The sequence below is a fragment of the Sebastes fasciatus genome, chromosome 21 (genome assembly GCF_043250625.1).
Source record: "Sebastes fasciatus isolate fSebFas1 chromosome 21, fSebFas1.pri, whole genome shotgun sequence".
NCBI lineage: Eukaryota > Metazoa > Chordata > Actinopteri > Perciformes > Sebastidae > Sebastes > Sebastes fasciatus.
In genome coordinates, this window is record NC_133815.1 from 6,815,616 (window position 1) to 6,835,900 (window position 20,285).

General features: G+C 36.6%; 2 protein-coding genes across 2 annotated transcripts in view; both read right to left on the reverse strand.

The window, feature by feature from the left end:
- The window catches only part of tmx3b (thioredoxin related transmembrane protein 3b), a 39,841-nt gene extending 37,770 nt beyond the window's left edge, over window positions 1–2,071 (reverse strand). Inside the window, exons 1-2 of the mRNA XM_074622506.1 lie at window positions 1,962–2,071; window positions 1,661–1,718 (exon numbers count right to left, since the gene is read on the reverse strand). Coding sequence (XP_074478607.1) covers window positions 1,661–1,718; window positions 1,962–2,064 — 161 coding nt within the window. The 5' untranslated portion in view covers window positions 2,065–2,071. The remainder of the gene's footprint in view (window positions 1–1,660; window positions 1,719–1,961) is intronic.
- Window positions 2,072–5,782: 3,711 nt separating this feature from the next.
- pxdc1b (PX domain containing 1b) lies at window positions 5,783–20,144 on the reverse strand. The gene is made up of 5 exons (XM_074621391.1): window positions 19,473–20,144; window positions 10,324–10,415; window positions 10,075–10,192; window positions 9,868–9,979; window positions 5,783–8,612 (listed from the first exon to the last, which is right to left on the reverse strand). Exons 1-5 carry the CDS (start codon window positions 19,726–19,728, stop codon window positions 8,489–8,491), a joined length of 702 nt encoding a protein of 233 aa, XP_074477492.1. The 5' UTR covers window positions 19,729–20,144; the 3' UTR covers window positions 5,783–8,488.
- Between the last annotated feature and the right edge of the window lie 141 nt (window positions 20,145–20,285).

Here is a 20,285-nt window from a genome sequence, read left to right on the forward strand (position 1 = left end):
CAAATCGGATCGGTGCATCCCTTCTAGATACTGTATACTAAAAAAACTCACACTGCACGCTTGTTACATGTTAAAAATAAAAGAATAATGCCACAGCAGAAAGAAGAACAATTACTATTCAAGTTATGTGGTTGTATGGTGGTATCTGTGAGTTATTATTCGTTAAAAAAAAGTTGCAGAAAAAGCCAAAAGAGACAAATTAGAGGATCTCACAAACATAAATACACAAGAGACAACATCTCTACAGACTTCCCCACCACAGGCATCCAATTAAAAAGCACTGAGCAACTTGAAATCTGAGATGAAATCAAGACTACCCCCATGTTTTTCTGCTTTTTAACAAGCCTCTTCTGTTTCATTATAACCATGTAGCCCTTTGGAAATGTAATGAACCCTTAAACATATAGAACAATTACATCAAACAAGAACACACAAGCAGGGTCTAAAATTAAGTTTTTTCCTCACGTGCCACTGTGGCAGGTCACTGAACATTTCTACTAGCCACACAATTACACAGTTATTTTGTCTGCCTCTTCTGAAATCTATCTAGAACGCTTTAGAATTGTAACACTACGTGCAATATGTGTCACGATACAGAGATTCCGATTCAATATATTGTGATACTTTTAAGCAAGGCGATATATTGCGATTTTTTTTTTTTAATCTAATTTTAGGAAAACTGTCATAGTATAATGAACACACCACCATATGTATAAAATCTGAGTACATTTTTTTTTTTTTTTACTTTTTTTATGCAATCAGAACAGTGGGATCTGCCTTTGCATTTATCACGGAAGACACTTATCTTTGCAAATAAAATAAAGTATTGACTATTAATTAGAAATCAATACGAGGTTTTTGAGAATCGAATATATGTACAAATATAAATCGATAATATAATTGAATAATATGTACAAATATTTGCATTAATATAATATATAACATATAACTACAGTGCAAATATGTAAATACAAAATGCAGAGCAGTGGGTTATAATAAGTGTGTTAAATATAAATGCCAGAATGGTAAGATAAGAATTAAATAAGAATATTTCTTGAAATGTACAGTATAAATTCAGTATTAACGATTGCACAGTTGAATTATTACACAAATTATTGTACATTATTTCTATTTATTTGTTAAATTAATTTCCTTGTTTCTCTGTAACATTATGATGAGTACATGTCTACAATGTTTTTACATCTGAATGTTTGTTTTTTTCAATAAAAAAAAAAACATCTGCATATATCTGAACCATCTCTGATCATGTAATCTATATTAATATTTTATTTTGACTTTTTCAATAATATTTTGTTTGACTCCAACTAAAGACAATTGTCAAAAAATGTTTAAATGTGTATTTTATTTTGTTGCAATACATTGATCTAAACTGTACCAGTGTTTGTTTGTTGTTGTTGCTGTTTTTTATTATTATTCCTATTGTATTTGTGAAAATAAGAAAACCCAATAAACATATTATATATATAAAAAAAAATAAAAAATACATCAAACAAGAATGCACAAGCCAAACTTGCCTTCTAACAGAGAAGTAAGCTGTGATTTGCAGCCACATGAAGGCTGTTGGTTTACTGGGAAGTTGCATAATCAGCATGTTATAATGTCACAGCAGCAGCAGGAAGGTGAAATATTGATCACTTACGTGTCGTCTAGGTCTTCAACAAATGCCAACACCGCCGAAGCAAGAAAAGCTGCTATAACTGTAAGATTAAGAGAGAAAAGAGCATGTTATTTAGGTGAATAAAGCTCCTGCAGCCTGCAGCCTGCAGCCTCATGACTGATGAAGCATCCCCCCTCAGCTACAGCTCGTCCACTGCTAGCTGAGCATCACTTTCCCTTCAATGTTTCGACAACAGCAGCTTTAAAGGTCGTTTTAACAGACAGCTGTGATAATAATGTATTGTGTAGCGTTAAATGTATATGAATTAAAGGAGTGAACGTACCGCCAGAGATCAGGGAAGCTTTCACTTCTGCCATCATCGCTGCTTGGAGAGGAAACAAGCAAAGCAGGAAATACAAGATGCTACAGAGAGACGCTCTGGGCATGCGCAGAGTGACGCAGGCTCCACAACGGATGGAGGCACAAACAGCTGCATATTTCTTTATTTATGGTCAATTTAACATACATATTAATGTAAAAAAAAACAATTTCACTGGATTTTGATGATAGGTTAGAGTTTATATCAATATTCTCAAAATTATAAACACAAAGAAAAGTGATGAAACTGTCGAAATGTATAATGAACCCTATAAAGAAGTGAATTTATCACCCACATACCTCATTATTTCTATTTATTTCTTAAATAAGTAGAAATAAGTAATTAATTTCCTTGTAACATTATGTTGAATACATGTCTACAATGTTTGTACATTTAAATGTTTGTTTTTTCAATTTAAAAAAACGCTGCATATTTCTTTGTGTTGATATATTTTTATATACATTAATATAAAGTATTATGTGAGTTTAAAGAACATATCAAGACTCTCAAACTTATAAACACTAAGAAAATTGATAAAACTGTCTAAATGTATAGAAGTTTATTTATCCCCCATATATCCCATTATTTCTATTTATTTCTTAAATAAGTAGAAATAATGGGGTATATGGGGATTAATAAGTAGAAATAAGTGGAAATAAGTAGAAATAAGTAGAAATAATAGGGTATATGGGGATAAATAAGTAGAAATAAGTGGAAATAAGTAGAAATAATAGGGTATATGGGGGATAAATAAGTAGAAATAAGTGGAAATAAGTAGAAATAATAGGGTATATGAATGAATGAATGAATGAAAGACTTTATTTCGAACATATAATAAATAAAAACAGATACAAAATAATAACAAACAAAACAAGAGTTATAGTGTCCGAAAAGGAGTAGGTAGAAGAAAAACTTATATTACCCTACCCCTTTCTCACTTCTCCTCTATTAACTCATATATCATAGAATGATAATATAATATAATATAAAAACTATCTCAGATTTATTTACATCCCAAGTTGAATATATGAACAGCATCCCAAGTTTATTTACAACCCACAAATACATCCAGAGTTAAAAAGTATATAACCAACCTTTAACACAACTCTTCTTCAACCATATACCTCCCAAAAATATCTTTCTTGTATAGCTTTTTTAATTGATTTATATTTGTGCTCCCCTTCAACCCATCACCTAACCCATTCCACAAATCCACCCCACAAACTGAAATACACATACTCTTCTTTTTTGTACGAACAAAATGCTTTTTAAAATTAAATGTTCCTCTTAAATTATAACCCCCCTCCCTGTCACAAAACATTTTTTGAATATTGCCCGGAAGTGAATTATGTCTTGCTTTAAACATAATTATTGCGGTTTTAAATTTGACCAAATCCATAAATTTCAATGCATGTGACTTCAAAAACAGTGTGTTCGTGTGTTCCCTATATCCCACATTATTTACTATCCTGATTGCTCTCTTCTGTAGTATGCATAATGGTTGTAAGTTGCTTTTATAAGTGTTACCCCAAACTTCTACACAGTAATTCAGATATGGTGATACAAGTGAAGAATACAGAATGTGCAGTGATTTATGATCCAGTGTGTGTCTTGTTTTCCCTAAGACTGCTATGCTCTTTGCCAGCTTTGTTCTTACATAATTTATCTGAGGTTTCCAGCAGATTTTGTGGTCCAGTATTACACCCAGAAATGTATTTACATATACTCTTTCAATAGTCACATCATCTATTATCATTTGTACTGGTATGTCTATTTTTTGGTTTCCAAATAACATAAATTTAGTTTTGTCCAAATTTAATGACAATTTATTTCTGTCAAACCACCGTTGCAATTTTCTAATTTCTGATGTGGCCACCTCCAAAAGCTGCTGCAGATTTTCCCCAGAACAAAAAATATTTGTGTCATCTGCAAATAAAACTAAATTCAGTGTCCTTGATACCCTACCTATGTCATTTATATACATGATAAACAATTTTGGACCCAATACTGATCCCTGCGGGACCCCACAAGTAATACCTGAGCATGTTGATTTGTAGTCCCCTATTTGCACGTACTGCTGCCTGTTTCCTATATAACTTCTCAACCAGTTCAGCACTACCCCTCTTATACCATACCTTTCCATTTTATTGAATAATATATCATGATCAATGGTGTCAAATGCTTTTTTTAAATCTATAAATACTCCTACCGCATACTTCTTGTTATCAATACAACTGGTTATTTCTTCTGTTACACCCATATGGGGGATAAATAAGTAGAAATAAGTGGAAATAAGTAGAAATAAGTAGAAATAATAGGGTATATGGGGGATAAATAAGTAGAAATAAGTGGAAATAAGTAGAAATAATGGGGTATATAACCCATTATTTCTACTTACTTCTTGAATTAATTTCCTTGTAACATGTTATACATGTCTGCAATGTTTCTAGATTTATTTATTTATTTTTTCAATTAAAAAACGGCTGCATATTTAATTATATTGTATTAATAAATTTGACATACATTAATATAAAGTAAAACAAGTAACCCCCAATTTCACTCATTTTTTATGATAGTTTAAAGTTTATAAAATTTATAAACACTAAGAAAAGTGATAAAACTGTAGAAATGTATAGTGAACTCTTTAAAGAAGTTTATTTATCCCCCATATCCCCCATTATTTCTATTTATTTCTTAAATAAGTAGAAATAATGGGGGATATGAGGGATAAATAAGTAGAAATAAGTGGAAATAGGTAGAAATAAGTAGAAGTAATGGGGTATATGACCCATTATTTCTACTTATTTCTTAAATGAGTAGAAATAATGGGGTATATGGGGGGTAAATAAGTAGAAATAAGTAGAAATAAGTGGAAATAAATAGAAATAAGTATAAATAATGGGGTATATGACCCATTATTTCTACTTATTTCTTAATTGAATTCCCTTGTAACATTATGTTGAATACATGTCTGCAATGTTTGTTGCATATTTCTTTGTATTGATGAATTTTATATTCATAAATGTAAGTAACACAAGTAACCCCCAGTTTCACGGATTTTTATGTGAGTTTAAAGTTTATATAAATATATATATTAAAACTTTGGGATCAGTTGACTATTTTCTATTTTTGCATTTAATCATGTTATCTTTATCAGACAATAAGCTGTATTTAACTGTATTAAAATGGGATAAAATTATACTGAAGATGACTCTCAATACTCACCACAAGGTGGCGCTTTAAGATAGTTAAAACAGGCAACAGGCCAAATCCAATGCACTGTCTGTTTCCTTCACTTACTGCAGGTAAATGTAATAATAGACCTACTACAATCATGATTTCCACACAAAACATCACATGAATATTTTTTTATTGGAAACATATTTTGCTTTGAGAATAATAATTTGTATCTAATACTGTCTGAATAGCTTTAAAGTTATTAAAGATAAACTTCATTTTCAAAAAGGTTATAATTAAGATTATCTTCATTCAACCCTTTTGACATATTTACACACAAAAATATCTCACATCACACATGAGCACATAGAAAATGAAATTACAAGGCATATAATGGTTAGCTTCGGAGAGTGGCAGAAGTTTACAAAATAAATAAAATCTTTTATGTAATAATATTTTCATATTATCTTTAACGCTGGGCCTCCTCACACATCTGGCTGGCATGATTGGCACATTGATATGTTTCTGCTGAGTACCATTTTAGTCATAACATCACAGAGATTGTGGCGGAATATTTATAATGCATTACAAAAGGGTCTTAATAGAGATTTGATCTTTAAAATTAACTCATACAACATTTAATAAACATCAAGCGACTCAGAAAGAAAGAAACTTGGACCTTGATATGAAAATTTGAATAAAAAAATCCAGTTTCCTTCTATTGAATCATATTAATTATTATCATTATGTACGCTGGGACTTTTTCCAACTGAAACTTTTAAGTCCGAAGAGTATCCTTCAATTCAAGACAAACAAAAAGGAAGCATGAAATAGTTTCTCAGCGTGAGAAAGCGTTGTACTTTCTCATGGGGTGAATGGTGATCATGACTGTGTTACTAAATAGACTCATGCGGGGGATCGTCCTGTTGGAGCACCGTGTGCCAAGTTTGTGAGGGCTGAATGCCTTTTGTTTTTGGAAGTGGACACAAGCGGTTAGCCCAAATTGTAAGGCCACAATGACTTCTGCATTGAAAAAAACTGTCAAAACAATGAATAAAGATGGACTTCCTTACAGTTACACAAATATACACTTTTACTTGCATTCAAAACAAATAATGCTCCGCTGAGTTCCATAAAAAGGCGCTACGAGTAGTGAAAGTAACCCAGAAAACATACAAAAGGCATGAATTTTAATCAAGTGTTTGATTATTTCACACAACTTTTCCTATAGAAAGCTTTAGTACAGCACGGTCGTTTGTCTTTCTTAAGATAAAGAGAGGACTTGTTCCCGCGTCGCAGACTCCCACATTCAGTCTGACTGAACCCACACACGTCATCTTACAGGACGGCTCAGATATGACCTCAAGTGACCCGGAAAACAAAGCTTTCCTTTGCTCTATTTCATCACTCATCACATGGCAACAACAACAGCGGTGAGATGATTCAGTTATCCACATAATGGCAACACTCACTCTCCGCTCTGATATAGAAAAATTAATTGTTTATAAACACAAAATAAGCAACATTATGAGCTACATTACAAACATATATTACATTATTATTCAGACAAAACTTCATACAAAAATTCTCACAGGCATCCAAAAAGGCAGCATTAAGTTCTCACTTTGGAAAGTTGTAATAAAAATGATTATGACACTTAATATTTATTTTATTCTTTAATCTGACAGTAATCCGAGAACCAAAGTGAAACAGATACATGTACAGCAGTGGTTCCCAACCTTTTTCCCTAAGGGACCCCTTTTCTATCATTGAGTTAACGGATGACTAAGTGACTATTTTATGGATATTCATATTATATCCAATGCATAACAATAACAGTACAGAACAACTGATAAACTGTACAATTAACCCAAAGACTTAAGTTTGTGTGATTTGCATGAATTATGAGCAGATTATTTCTGTGAATATTGCATAAGAGATTTTAAGAGAACATTTAATAACCATTAATACTTAATAGGCTTATTTTTTTACATTATTTTGTCTGACAATTGGCCATTGTTCTATTAGCTCTGCGTACTTTTCTAATGCAGGACGAGGCTATTTAGCAGAGAGGGAAGGTCTTCATCTTGCCCTTATCTTTAAATTAATTTACTTTAATTTTTTAATTAATTATTTTTTTAAGTTTATATTTTAAATAATAATTTCAAACTTTAAAAATAACACTTTCATTTAGGTTTCTTCACAGAAATTAATGAAATGCTGAGATCAATCTGTATATATTTTTTAAAAAGTTGTCATACATTAAAATCAAGAAGGCCTTGCGACCCCTAGTGGCGATCGGGACCCCCAGGTTGGGAACCAGTCCACTATACTGTATAAGCCTATTAGCATAAAAGCTTCATCAAGTTTTTTTTATGCTAAAACAGGAAGACTTGGGACAAAATTTGCCCTAATGATTTCTGTTCTTTTATCTTTATCGGTAGCTAAACTTCACACGTTTGTATCTCTGCCGTCCAGTTTCACTTGGATCTCAGACTACTCTCAGACCAAAGAACCGACTGCATATCACAGCAACAAAACAAGAATCATCATAGCTGGTATTTTAAAAACAAAAAAAAGTTCCTACATGCTGGTGGAAATTGCACTATAAACAAACAAACAAGAATAAAACACCAGAGTGGTAACACTGTGGATAACACTTCAGGGAGAAATGAGAAGACAATAGGCAGACATTTCTCCTGGCAAACCGGGCCGACGCCGTCATGAAGGTCCACTGGAGAATAAACGCGACAGCTGAGATAGAAAAAGAAAGAGTGCTGGATGATTCAGCTACGTTTTAAAGCAACAGTGAAAGGTCCAATACTGTAAATTTGTCTCCAAATTCAGGTTGCTGTGTGGCCCTCTCCCCTCTGGTTGAACTCACACTCCAAACCGCAGACAATGATCTGTTTGAGGAATTCTTTTGAAGTGGTCAAGCTGCATGTTTTGAGACCTCTCCAGCTGTTTGCATCTGCCTCGGGACTGAAGAACCTCCATTGATGCTGCCACAGGTTGGGTGACAACACCTGGAAGCCCTCTGCAGCTTACAGACAATCCTGTCATGTTTCTTCTTGACACACTGAAGTAAGGCTCTGAATGAGGCACACTGGTGACGTCGCTTATTAAAGTGGCAAAGACAAAGTGGTGCATACTGTACATCTCCAAAATGGACTACAAGCAGCTCTAGAGTTTGTCAGGATAAGCAGCATTGACTTGGAGCAGCTATGTGCAGCGTTGCATAGCTCGGTTCCATTTAAGAGCACATTATATTCCTCACTGATGGCATCAGATGTCCATCAACAGGCGTCAGCGGCTCATTCCAGGATGTCAGTTTCAAACGGGACCAGATGGTAGTAGGACAGGTTGGTCACATACGCTTCTGTTTCCTCATCACACACGTCTGCTTCCATTGGCAAAAACTCTGTTCCATCCTCATACCTGGCAACAAATGAAAGATGAATTACTCAAAGGACAGGATGGACCTGTTAGTCTACACGCAGGAATCAAAAGTGTTGATTTAAGGCCCTGTGTTAATTGTCTACATCAACCCATAGAGACTGTAATTGCTAGTAAAAAATCAGCTATCTGTGAGTTATGTAGAATGTTGCTTTGTGAAGTACCAAGAGGAATGTGTTCCTCTTTTGCTTCCTACACACACCCAGGGAAGGAAGAGGTGCACAGACACACTTCCTGCTGGGGAGGAGGTTCCTGGGGTTGGGTCACATTCAAGGACTTCCACAATCACCAAAACACTTACTATACACTCACATGGAAATCCTGATATTTGTGGGAAAACATGGAGGTAGACATGGGACGATATGAAAATGTTATGTCACGATTATCCTTGCCAAAATACCGATAATTACGATTCACGATATAATCCCGATAATCATCGAAATCTGCTTAAAACTCTTAAAATGGCACTAAAACAGGAACTGGAATCACTTTACCTTACATTTTGTTAAGAAACAAATATATTCCAGCTTTTTCCAAGTCACTCCTGACAATATTCACGATTATCCCGATGATAGAAATCCACCACGATCAACTTATTGTGAATGTTTTTCATCGTGATCCGCGAAAAAATCCTATATCATCCCATCCCTGCAAGGAGGTAGCTTGTGAATCTTGCAGCTGGGTTGACTCTCTGGGTTTATAATCAGGCTCATTTTTTTAAACTTTTGGAAATACTCTTATAGAGGGTATGCCTTTGCCAACCAGTCAAGTTTCAGTTTACATCAATGTCCGTCCAAAATGTCATCACTTCATCATTTTATCCTGTTAGACATTTGTGTGAAATTGTCATAATTAGCATATAGATTCTTGAGGTATGGCCAAAAAATGTGTTTTGTGAGGTCACAGTGACCTTTGACCACCAAAATCTAATCAGTTCACTTTATCAGTTGAGTCGTGGCAAATTTGACGAAATTACCTCAAGGCATTCCTGAGATATGACTTTCTCAAGAATGGGACGGACATGAGGTCACAGCGACCTTTGACCAACAAAACCTAATTAGTTCATTTTTGAGTTCAGGTAGATGTTGGTGCCAAATTTGAAGAAATTCCCTCCAGGCGTTCCTGAAATCGTGTTCACGAGAATGTGATGGGCAGACGGACGGACAACCTAAAAACATATTGCCTTCAGCTACGGCTGTCACCAGCACGCAGCACGAGGTGGGGTCTTAATACTCACGTATGTTCCACTGAGTCGGTGGATGAGGGTCTCTCTTTTTCTTCAGGGAGACTGTGATCAAATACGATGGTTTCTGTGTTGGCCAGACAGAATCCATTTGACCGCATGATTTCTGAAAAGGTCCAGAGTGACGGTTAATCCATCATGACATTAGGGATGTCAACAGTGGCTCGATGTTTGTTTTACAAAATAATACTATTTATGTACCTGATATCTTGATTGGACTCTGAAAGCACGGCTGGATTCTGTGGACTTTGTCGTTCCTCAGCACCTGGTCCAGCGGTGATCGCTCGAAGAACGTCAACATCACCTCTGACCTGGAATACTGTGGAGTCAAGTTTTGACACAGATGTAAGTTTCAAAACATCTACCTTTTACTCTCAAGCAAGAGATATCTTGAAAACCCTCTAATGCACAGTGAACATGCTAATAAACGGTTATAATTGAGTGACTGACCTTGCACGGCATGTTGATGGCATTCTTCAAAAGTCTTTCTACCTCGTTCAGTTTCTCCTCAATGTCGTTGGCGTCTTTGATTTTTACCAGCCCTGAAACACACAAATGTGAAAATCTGAAATCAGGTGAGGATTTCAAAACCAGTTTATTAGATCCACCTGTGCAATCTAATGTAATTCTACACAACAACTTCACAATTAATCCTATTTTTGTGAAGCTTATAACCTCAAGAATTTGGTGGTACAATTACGGGAGCCCCCTCTTAGTCGATTCGTCAAATAATCGGTCGTTTTGGTCTCAGTCAACTAAGATTTCTTTAGTCGATTAGTCACTTTTTTTATGCTTTTTCATGCTGAATAAACTTATTTCCAAGAAAGTTATGAGCACATCTCTGGTAAAAACAAGATTTAAAGTGGTGCTTTTGTGTGATTCTTTATGGAGAAATTCATTTTTACAGATCTGTCGATTAAATCAACTAATCGATTAGTCGACAATATCGTATGTGTGTTAGTCGTCTAAGGATTTCTTTGGAGGGAGACAGCCCTAGTTACAATGTCAGAGTGTATGTCTCAACTTTTATGTTATTTTCATGTTCATGTTTTTTCCAACCACCAAACCTATCACTAGAATAACCTAAATAAATCTTAAAAAAAACATAAACAACTCTGAACTAAAGAGTCTAACAATCAAAAATGTTTAGTATGACTATTTCTGTGCATGTGTGATAATAAAAAGGGCAGCTACATTGACCTTTACTGCCACCAGACTGTTATCTGTCCACACAAAAAGCCAGACAGGTCTGAATTTATCCCTATAGTCTTGAAAAAGGTTGCCACAAATGCAGAAGTGAAAAGGTGGAACACTGCTTTATACCGTAACCTTTATATTAACAATGCCCCCTGATATTTACCCAAGGAAAAAATAGACTACTTATCATTGTCTGTAGAACAAGAACACAGTGTGACGCTGTGAAACTGCCGGTGTAATTGCAAACATTTGTACGACAGCAGTAATAACAGAGGAAAGCGACTGAGAGAAAAGCTCCAAAATAACACGATCATCCTGGATAACACTGGGAACGCAATTTCAGAAGCAGTAGGAGTGTAAAATCATCACTCCTCGCAACACAAGGCTGCCGCCCATGTGAGGGAGCGAGCAGTCAGCAAAGCATCATTTACTGCCATGCTGACACAAAGGGATGTGGTGAGGAGAATAATGATGAAGACTGCAGCCACGCTGACGATGAGTGTCTGTCTGATGTGAGCGGTACAGACCAAACGTAGTCACACAGCAGTTACTGTTACATGGAACCTCTGAGTAAGAGAGCCTGAAGCAACACTGCGCACAGTCACAGTCTCATCCATTAATAACAGCCAGCAGTGATGACATCATACTCAGGGGGATGTGAGGAGTGATTGGACGGTTAAATCATCGCTAGGAACCAAGGGAGACTCCCACCCAGTCTGATCCTCAGACCGCCTCCGGATCATGTTCTGCTGTTTAAAGTCCCTTTAAGACCTGTTTGTCAGTTTTTTCTGTAGATGTTACAAATCATACATGTTTAAGGCTTATATATTATGTTGTTTTGTCAAGTTTTAGGCATTTTAAGTAGTTCTGTTTAAAGTGAATAACAACAGATATTTTTGTACTGATACTTTTGAGAGTTTATTGCCACACATAGACAGATAGAAGATACTTTTAAAAACAAAGTCAACTAAATAAATAAATAAATAAATACATAAATAAATAAATAAATAAATAAATAAATACATTAATAAATAAAAGAAATATAGATTAGATTACTTAAAACAAAGTCATATAAATAAATAAATAAAGTATTATATAAATATAGATTAGATTACTTAAAATAAAGTCTTATAAATAAATAAATACATATAATATAAATATAAATGGAATTATGGGGAAAAAAGCCATATAAATAAATAAATACATAAATAAATATAATATAAAAATAAATTAGATTGATTAAAAACAAAGTTAAATAAATAAATAAATGAAATATTATATAAATATAGATTAGATTACTGAAAAACAAAGCCATATCAATAAATAAATAAAGATTAGATTACTAAAAAACAAAGACATATAAATATATAAATAAATAAATATAGATCATATTACTTAAGACAAAGTTTATTTTCATTTTATTAAGTAAATAAATAAATAGATAAATGGTGCCAATAAGTATTTTTTTTAATTCAATATATAATAACATAAAAATAAACCTAATGTAATAAGCATGCATGGTGCCATTTTGTGAGATGGTTGATTCTCAAATGGTTAAATTTGTAGAATTAACAGCAGTTAACATCTTAAGCAGAAACAAAGCCTGGATGATAACTTCACCACAGAGACTTTAAACCACCACACCCAGCCTTGTTAGCCGTTATCTTTGTAAACACGTTAGTAAAGTTTATGTCCTGCCATGTAGGGCGCTACTGTTATGAATCAAGTGCACGTTATTTATTATTGGGTGCAGGCACACAGAGCACCCACATGGAAACAGGGTGGGATTAGGAAGAATGTATTATCATACGTTATCAGAGGGTGTGTTGGGGACCAGTAACAACCATCATAGGTCCTCTGATCCCCTTAAAAAGCTGTTTTACTGACAGTTTGGTCGTGGAGTGGAAAGTCCAGAGTCGAAATGTGTCTGGGACACATAGAATATTTAGAAGCCCAAATATGCTGCCATAAACAGATGATGTCTCTTTTTAATTCATATTTCTGGACAGACTGAGAGTTCAGAGGTCGCCATGTTTTGTGTAAGAATACATGACTTTATTTTGAATCAAAATTCAATAGCCACATTTGAATTTATACATACCGTTGTAATGCATTTGCATAAAAGTAAAATCAGGAGTGAGGTCTAGTGTGAGGGGATTTTTACTGCATTAACTAGCAGGCTGTGTGGAATACTAAGATAGACACAGGCCTGCTTGATGTGCAAAAGAGAAGTATGCAGGGTTATTTTTGCAACAGCTTGGTGTTGGTTGCACAACATTTAATCGTGGTAACCACAGTGGATCAGGCGTGTGTAGCCGCAATATGACGATGCACGCCTCCTCAATTAGAGACAGCAGAATCAACACATACCTGCTGTCATCAGAGGGATAAAACGGATGTTAAACAGTAAGCAAGCTGTTGTGGAAGACAGATATTAATATTTACTCTGCATTCCTGGCACCATAATCAGAATAAAACCTTATTCTGTGCAGTTAGACACGTCTACGGGGCAAATAATGCATCATGAAGGTAAAACAGTGAATAAAAGGGGTTGTGGAGAGGTTAATATGGGTCACATCCATCACTTAAAGTGTAAGACAAGGCACAAAACTCAAGTGTGCTATGCTGACTTGTTCTGAGCAAGAGGGTGGCACAAAATGTGATCAATCTTGACACCAAAATTGCAGAGAGACACCCCTCCTACTGAGCCTCTCATCCCACTGTGGCACCAAATCACCAAAACACCAAACAAGGAAACACAGTGAGTTTCATCTCCAAACACTATGAGGATTGTCCTCTGAAAAATGTCTTCAAAGACACAAAAACGTAGCTATGTTTTTTCCTACCAGGGTCCCTAAGTGTATTTCCTCCAATTTCCTGTGAAAGAGTCTATTTCCTGCACGGGCTTCCTGGCTACAGTGGTCTTCTGTCTGTGATTATTCATTGAGCCCTCAGTAAGTCTAATCTGGTTGTTTCTGGCCTTCACTCTTAATGATCTCCTATGGAAGATCAGTTTAAGCCGCAGTGTTTATCTGCCTAGTGCAACAAGTTTGTAAAATATAACAATAACAGTAACTATGTAGATACCATATGGAACATTAGTGGACGCGCCCGCCTCATAATTTCTGTAATTGCACACTAAAGTTACCCGTCTGTTAGTTCTGTGACAGCATGCCGTGTTGACAAGCCACTTCTTCATCTATTAGCTGAAATAACAGCAGAAGTAGACGCACAACAGGAACTCGACCGCATCCAAGTCATCCTCAAACACATTATCTAAACAGTCATCAGATGTTGTAAGCAGCAGCAGCTATTTCACAGCTTGGATCTGATAAGCACATGTCAGCAGCCTAACGCTTTATCATCTAACCACTAACTTTGCACAGTTTCGTCAACGTGTTATTTCTGGATGCCTCAGTCAACAAACAGAGGACATCAAACCTCAGTGAATGTCCATGTCCATGAGGAGGTCAGGCTGTGTTACACGCATTTCTTGTGTGTACAAGTACAGTACAGTATTTTATGTGGCATCGCTACTTAGTGCACTATATTTACTTAATGACATTTTATTTAAGTTTCCATGTTCTAGCAGTAAAATCAATGCTAGTTTCCAATGACCAAATCCCTAATATTGTCATGACATTAAAATATTAGTTTTTCACTACTTAAACAACCAATACCACACGTTTAAAGTTAAGAGTTAGAGGAAAAGATTGACACCACTCTCATATCCATCCGTTAAATTTAAGTTAGCTTAGCTTAGCAGAAAACTTATGAAACTGTTTTTTTTGCACTGGTAATGTTTGTTTAATCTATACAAAAACAGCAGTGTAAAAAGGCACATTGTTTTTGTTTTTATTATTATTATTATTATTATTATTATTAAAGTCATATTATTTAGTTATTTTGTGTATTACTTTTATATTTTCTTTATTATTATTATTATTATTAATATTATTATCAGCATTATTATTATTATTTAGTTAGTTATTGAACTTACTTATGAATATTATCACAATTACCATGTATTTATTTCTCCTCTTTCTGTGCTGAGCTTATCAGCTACTGGCTGTAGCTTCATATTTAACGGACAGATATGAGAGTGGTATCGATTTTCTCTTCTAACTTTCAACAACAGAGCGCATACGTTTATTTCCCCAAATCTCATACTATTCCTTTAATACTGGCACTGCACTGTGGCACACACACAGACACCTATCAGCCAATCAGAGCTGTGGGATGACACCCTTCAAGTTGTAGGTGCTATAAATATAATGCATCTATTTCATAATTCTGTCAACAAGGAAGGAAACAAGTCTTGTCTAGCATACCCCTCCTTTGAAAGATGTGTATATTAGTGCTATAATTACCGACAGGAATGATGATTCATAAGTGTCCAAGAGTACACTACAGAGTATTTCTTATGTAGGTATCAGTGAATGAGTGTAAGAGGGAGTGATTTCGGACACAGTAGTGTCTAAATTCCTTGGTGGAATCTGTCTCAGAAGGAATGTGAGCAATGACTTCCTGTTCACTCTGGGGTCACATGTAAGGTAAGTGTTAAGAAGCCTCTGCAGACCAGAGGGACTAAATATGGGAAGTCCACTCCTCCTCTCTCTCTCGCATCATGACATCAGTCTGAAAGCTCTGCACGCCTCCCTTGTTGCTTAGACGCAGCACAGAAACAGGGAAACATGAGCGGAGCCAGAAAACTGGAACAAAGTGGACTGAGAAAAGGCCAAAGCCACGTCTTTTCAGGAGGACTTTCAATCTTGAGTGGCAATTAGAAGGGATCCAAATGAAATATAGAACAGAGGTAGGAATTAAGGAAAGGCCATTAGGGGGATGTTATTAACCCTGTGGCTTGCTATCCAGCCATGAAATTGTCAAAGCAGCTTAAAGTAACACTGGTGTCTCCTTCAGTGCCGATATCACAGCTCCATTCATCTTTTAGCTGTAATCAGGATATGAATGGTGACAGACAGTAAAAAAAAAAAGAAGTAAGAAGTGAGTCATGAGATCCAAAATCTCTCTTCCCAAAATGCACTGCAGACTGCGCTGGCAGCAGCAGAGCAGCGAGCTGTCAACAAGGTCTTCGGCTATTTCAGTGCCCGTCGGGCAGGAAGCGAAGCCTTCCAGTCGCCGCTAAAGGGATGTTTCCAAAACATTCGTATAGGCTCAGTGGGTAGAGACAAAAGGGAAGAGCCAAGGAACAAGAACAAGTTTGGAGCTCTGCCAAACCTGTTGGCAGTGCCACAGTGCCACAGTGCCACAGTGCCACAGTGTCAAAGATCCAAACCCTGAGGGCCAAAGGTTTGGGCTAAAGAATGCCCTCTACAAAGCCCTGCAGCTTAGCTGTAGAAGATATCAAAGCATCTCACAAATTATAAACAGTGGGAAACCTCTGGGTCTGAAAAGTGAAGCCAACGCTGAAGTGCCTTAAACTTGCATTCTTTCTAATAGCCAGCAGGGGGCGACTCCTCTGGTTGCAAAAATAAGTCAGATTGTATAGAAGTCTATGAGAAAATGAGCCTACTTCTCATTTGATTTATTACCTCAGTAAACATTGTAAACATGAGTTTATGGTCTGAATCGCTAGTTTCAAGTCTTCTTCAATACAGCATGATGTTCATTTAGTAAATTATGGTCCCATTTAGAGTCAAATAGACCATAAAGCAGGGGATGCTTTAGGGCGTGGCTACCTTGTGATTGACAGGTCGCCACCACCGCGTTGTCCGGTCTGGGAGTTGTCCGTGATTTCATCTTTTAACCCTTTCACAGTGTGTTTTCAGTTCATGAAAGGAAGTTCATGTAAGTTCATGAAAGGAAATTGTAACATTTTGGTCGCCTAAAAATGTTTTATTCAGCGTTCAGTTGTACTTAGCTCCGCCCTCGTGTGTCACTTCTGGTTGCAAAAAAAACAAGATGGTGACGGCCAAAAACCAAGATGCCAACGCCAAAAAAACAACATAGTATCTATAAAATATTGGAAGAAAACCAAACTAAATTTCTTTTGCCTTTTCACATCATTACTATTGTGAAAAACACATATCTCCAAAATGTCAACTCTTTTGGGGACAGCACCAAGCACTGTCACCTCACAGCTGAGTGTATATATATCACAGCTCTGCAGAGTTAAGAGTCCTCCCTGTGTTTGTTTGGGTTCACTCCCACACCATTAGATAATAGGGACACATCTGTCATTGGCTTTGTCAAAGCAGAGCTGAGGTTGGTTTCTGAGCACCAGATAATAGCTGCTCAAAGTGCCCAGTAACATCCACTCCCTCTAAAGAGTCATGATGCATCAGACGCGGAGAGCAAATGGGGAATCCAACTTTTAGGCCACAAAGAGGTGAAAGCAAGTCTAACAGCCTTTTAGCTCCCAAATATTGACCAGGATTAGAAGCATGCTGTCAACATGCTGGACTTGTGGTCTCTAGGCTATGTGATAAGTCTGCTATGTGACACCCGAAAGTGGACTTTGTTAAATATTAACCTGACAAACGAAAGCATGTAAATCTAGGCGATAAAGTGGTTCAGTTCAGATCAGCTTTATTGATTATCTTGACTATGTTTTCCTGCTTTTATTTTGCTCCCCAACACTTATAAATCAAATCATCTTATTAAAACCCAATATTGAAGTGATGTCTAATAGTACCATCTACCTATCAGCTGAGGTCCCTGGAAAGAAATGCTCTCATGTTTCTTAATCGTAGTTATAATTCCCAGTTTGTTAAGTAATAGGGTCTGACTCATAGGCTGTATAATATATGTACGTAGTCTCTGTGACATCACCCATAGGTCTCTGAAGAGCTGTTGTGAAACTCAAAGTGGGTGGCTCCGGCTGATGCCATGTAGGCAGTGACGATATAGCTTCACTAAATCCAAAAATGGGCAAAGAGGTGGAGCGTCGGTACAGCCTTAAAATAATTTAAACAGGGGAGTTATATAAAACCTCATCCCCTGTACAGTTATGAAAGGGGGAATTACCTAGAGACCATGGCTTTGTACCAGGGTGTAAACATGTTTATTTCTGCTGTAAAGTTGGGCTTTTTAACATGGGTTTCTGTGGGTGACTTGCTTTTGGAGCCAGCCTCAAGTGGCCATTCGATGAACTGTAGGTTTTGGAACTTTCCATTTATCAGCACCAGAGTTTACCACTTGGTCTGACTGTAATCCACAAAAATGGATGGAAAAAAAAACCTTTTCAAAAGCACGAAACAGCAGCTGTTGTGCCACAGTATCTGAGGCAAAAAAAAAACAGGAATATAATTTTGCAGTTGGTTCCAATGCAGGCAGAAGCAACGTTTTCCTCCCAAGTAGTAATCCACTACCTGGGGGCATTTTCCTGGTCTGGTAGAGCCAAAACCTAAACTTTACAACAAGTTCAAAAAATTATCCGTAATGATATAGTCACTGTATTATTAAGGTGCTTTTAGTGTTGAGCTATCAGTTGATCAACAGAAACTTAATCTACAACAATTTGTATATCTAAATCTTTTATGAAGCAAAAATGCAGAATATTTGCTCGTTCTGGCTTCTCAATCAATCATCGATTAATCTGTTGATTATTTTCTCAATTAATGGATTAGTTGTTTGGTTTATAAAATGCCAGAAAATGGTGAAACATGTTGATCAGTGTTTCCCAAAGCCCAAGATGACGTCCTCAAATGTCTTGTTTTGTCCTCAATTTACTGTCATAGAGGGGTAAAGAAACCAGAAAATACTCACATTTAAGAAGCTGGAATCAGAGAATTTGGACTTATTTTATTTTAATTACTCAAACCGATTAGTTGATTATCAAAATAGTTGGCTATTTATTTAAGGCACTCGACCCGGGCACACATTAGACACTGTGTATATGTACTGAATGTATATTTTTCCGAAACCTAACAAAGTATTTTGTTGCCTAAACCTAATCATGTAGTTTTGGTCCCTAAACCTAACCAAACTGAAACTGAAAACTGAAAGAAAAACATTTTTAAATAGAAATAATAAGTAAACTTAGTGAAAAAAATAGGCTTCTCACAGGACTCAAACCCTGGTGTTGCTGAGTTCCACCCATTCATCCACCTCAACCTACTACATGTACTTTGTCGCTATATTACTACAATTATTACCGTGTATATATAGCCGAATAGCTGACGTGTGACTATTCTCACCTGGTTACAAATAGACGACACTTCGTTAATAGTTGACAACTAATCAGTTAATCATTGCAGAGCTATAAAATAAAGTAGAGCAGATGAAGAGAAAGTTGAGGGGGCCCAGCCACCTCATGCACTATATGGCCCCATAATTTGCAGCTACGCCCCTGATCAGAATTTAATTCTAACAGTTATATTATTATAAATACTTCCTGTCATGTAACTGTCACACTCCCATCACATCAGCCCACTAACCTTCTATGAGTGGAGACTTGGAGAGCTCTCTTGTGTCCTCAGGAAAGGACTCCAGCAGTCTTTTAAACAGCCGCCCCAGATCCGCATAACTCCGGTGCAAGTATAAAATGTTCCTGTCCGACCACTCGGTCCGGAGCTCGAAGAACTCCTCTTCCTCTCCCCGCTGGCTGATGATGAGCCTCCGGATCCCGTTGACCCAGCAGTCCCGCACAAACATGTTGACCAGCGACGTTCCTTCAAACACGGCTGATGCCATAGTCCTCCTCCTCAGACGCACGGTCAGTCCAGCAGCTCCAGCATGCTGGGGCGGGTCGGTGGAGGACACAAGAAGCCACAGACGATTGGAAAATAAAACAATCTGTCAAAGGGAAAGACAACTTAGGTAACTTTTCTTCAGTCTGGCTGCAGCAGCAGCTGTGAGTGCGCAGGAGGAGGATTTGCTCAGCCCATCATCAGGCGTGATCTCAAACGTGGCATGATCTGAGAGAAAAAACAGACAGACTTCAGTTACCGCCCCTTAAAAATCGATTTGCCTATCGATCCAACAACAGTTTATGTTTCTATCATCCTCAGCAAAACGTGGAAAAAGATTAAAAAGTCTCTCAAAGTTAAGTGCTGCTGCGCCCTCCTCCAGTCTAGTTTCTAAATCCAGAGCATGTCACTCCACACACTGTCTGGATCAGCTTTAGTTTCCTCCCCTCTCCTTCCTCCCTCCCTCCCTCCTTTTGATTTATTTATTTATTTAGCACAATTTAAGACTATACAACATAACAAAAGAAATACATGAATAATATAAAGTGCAGGAAGAGGCAA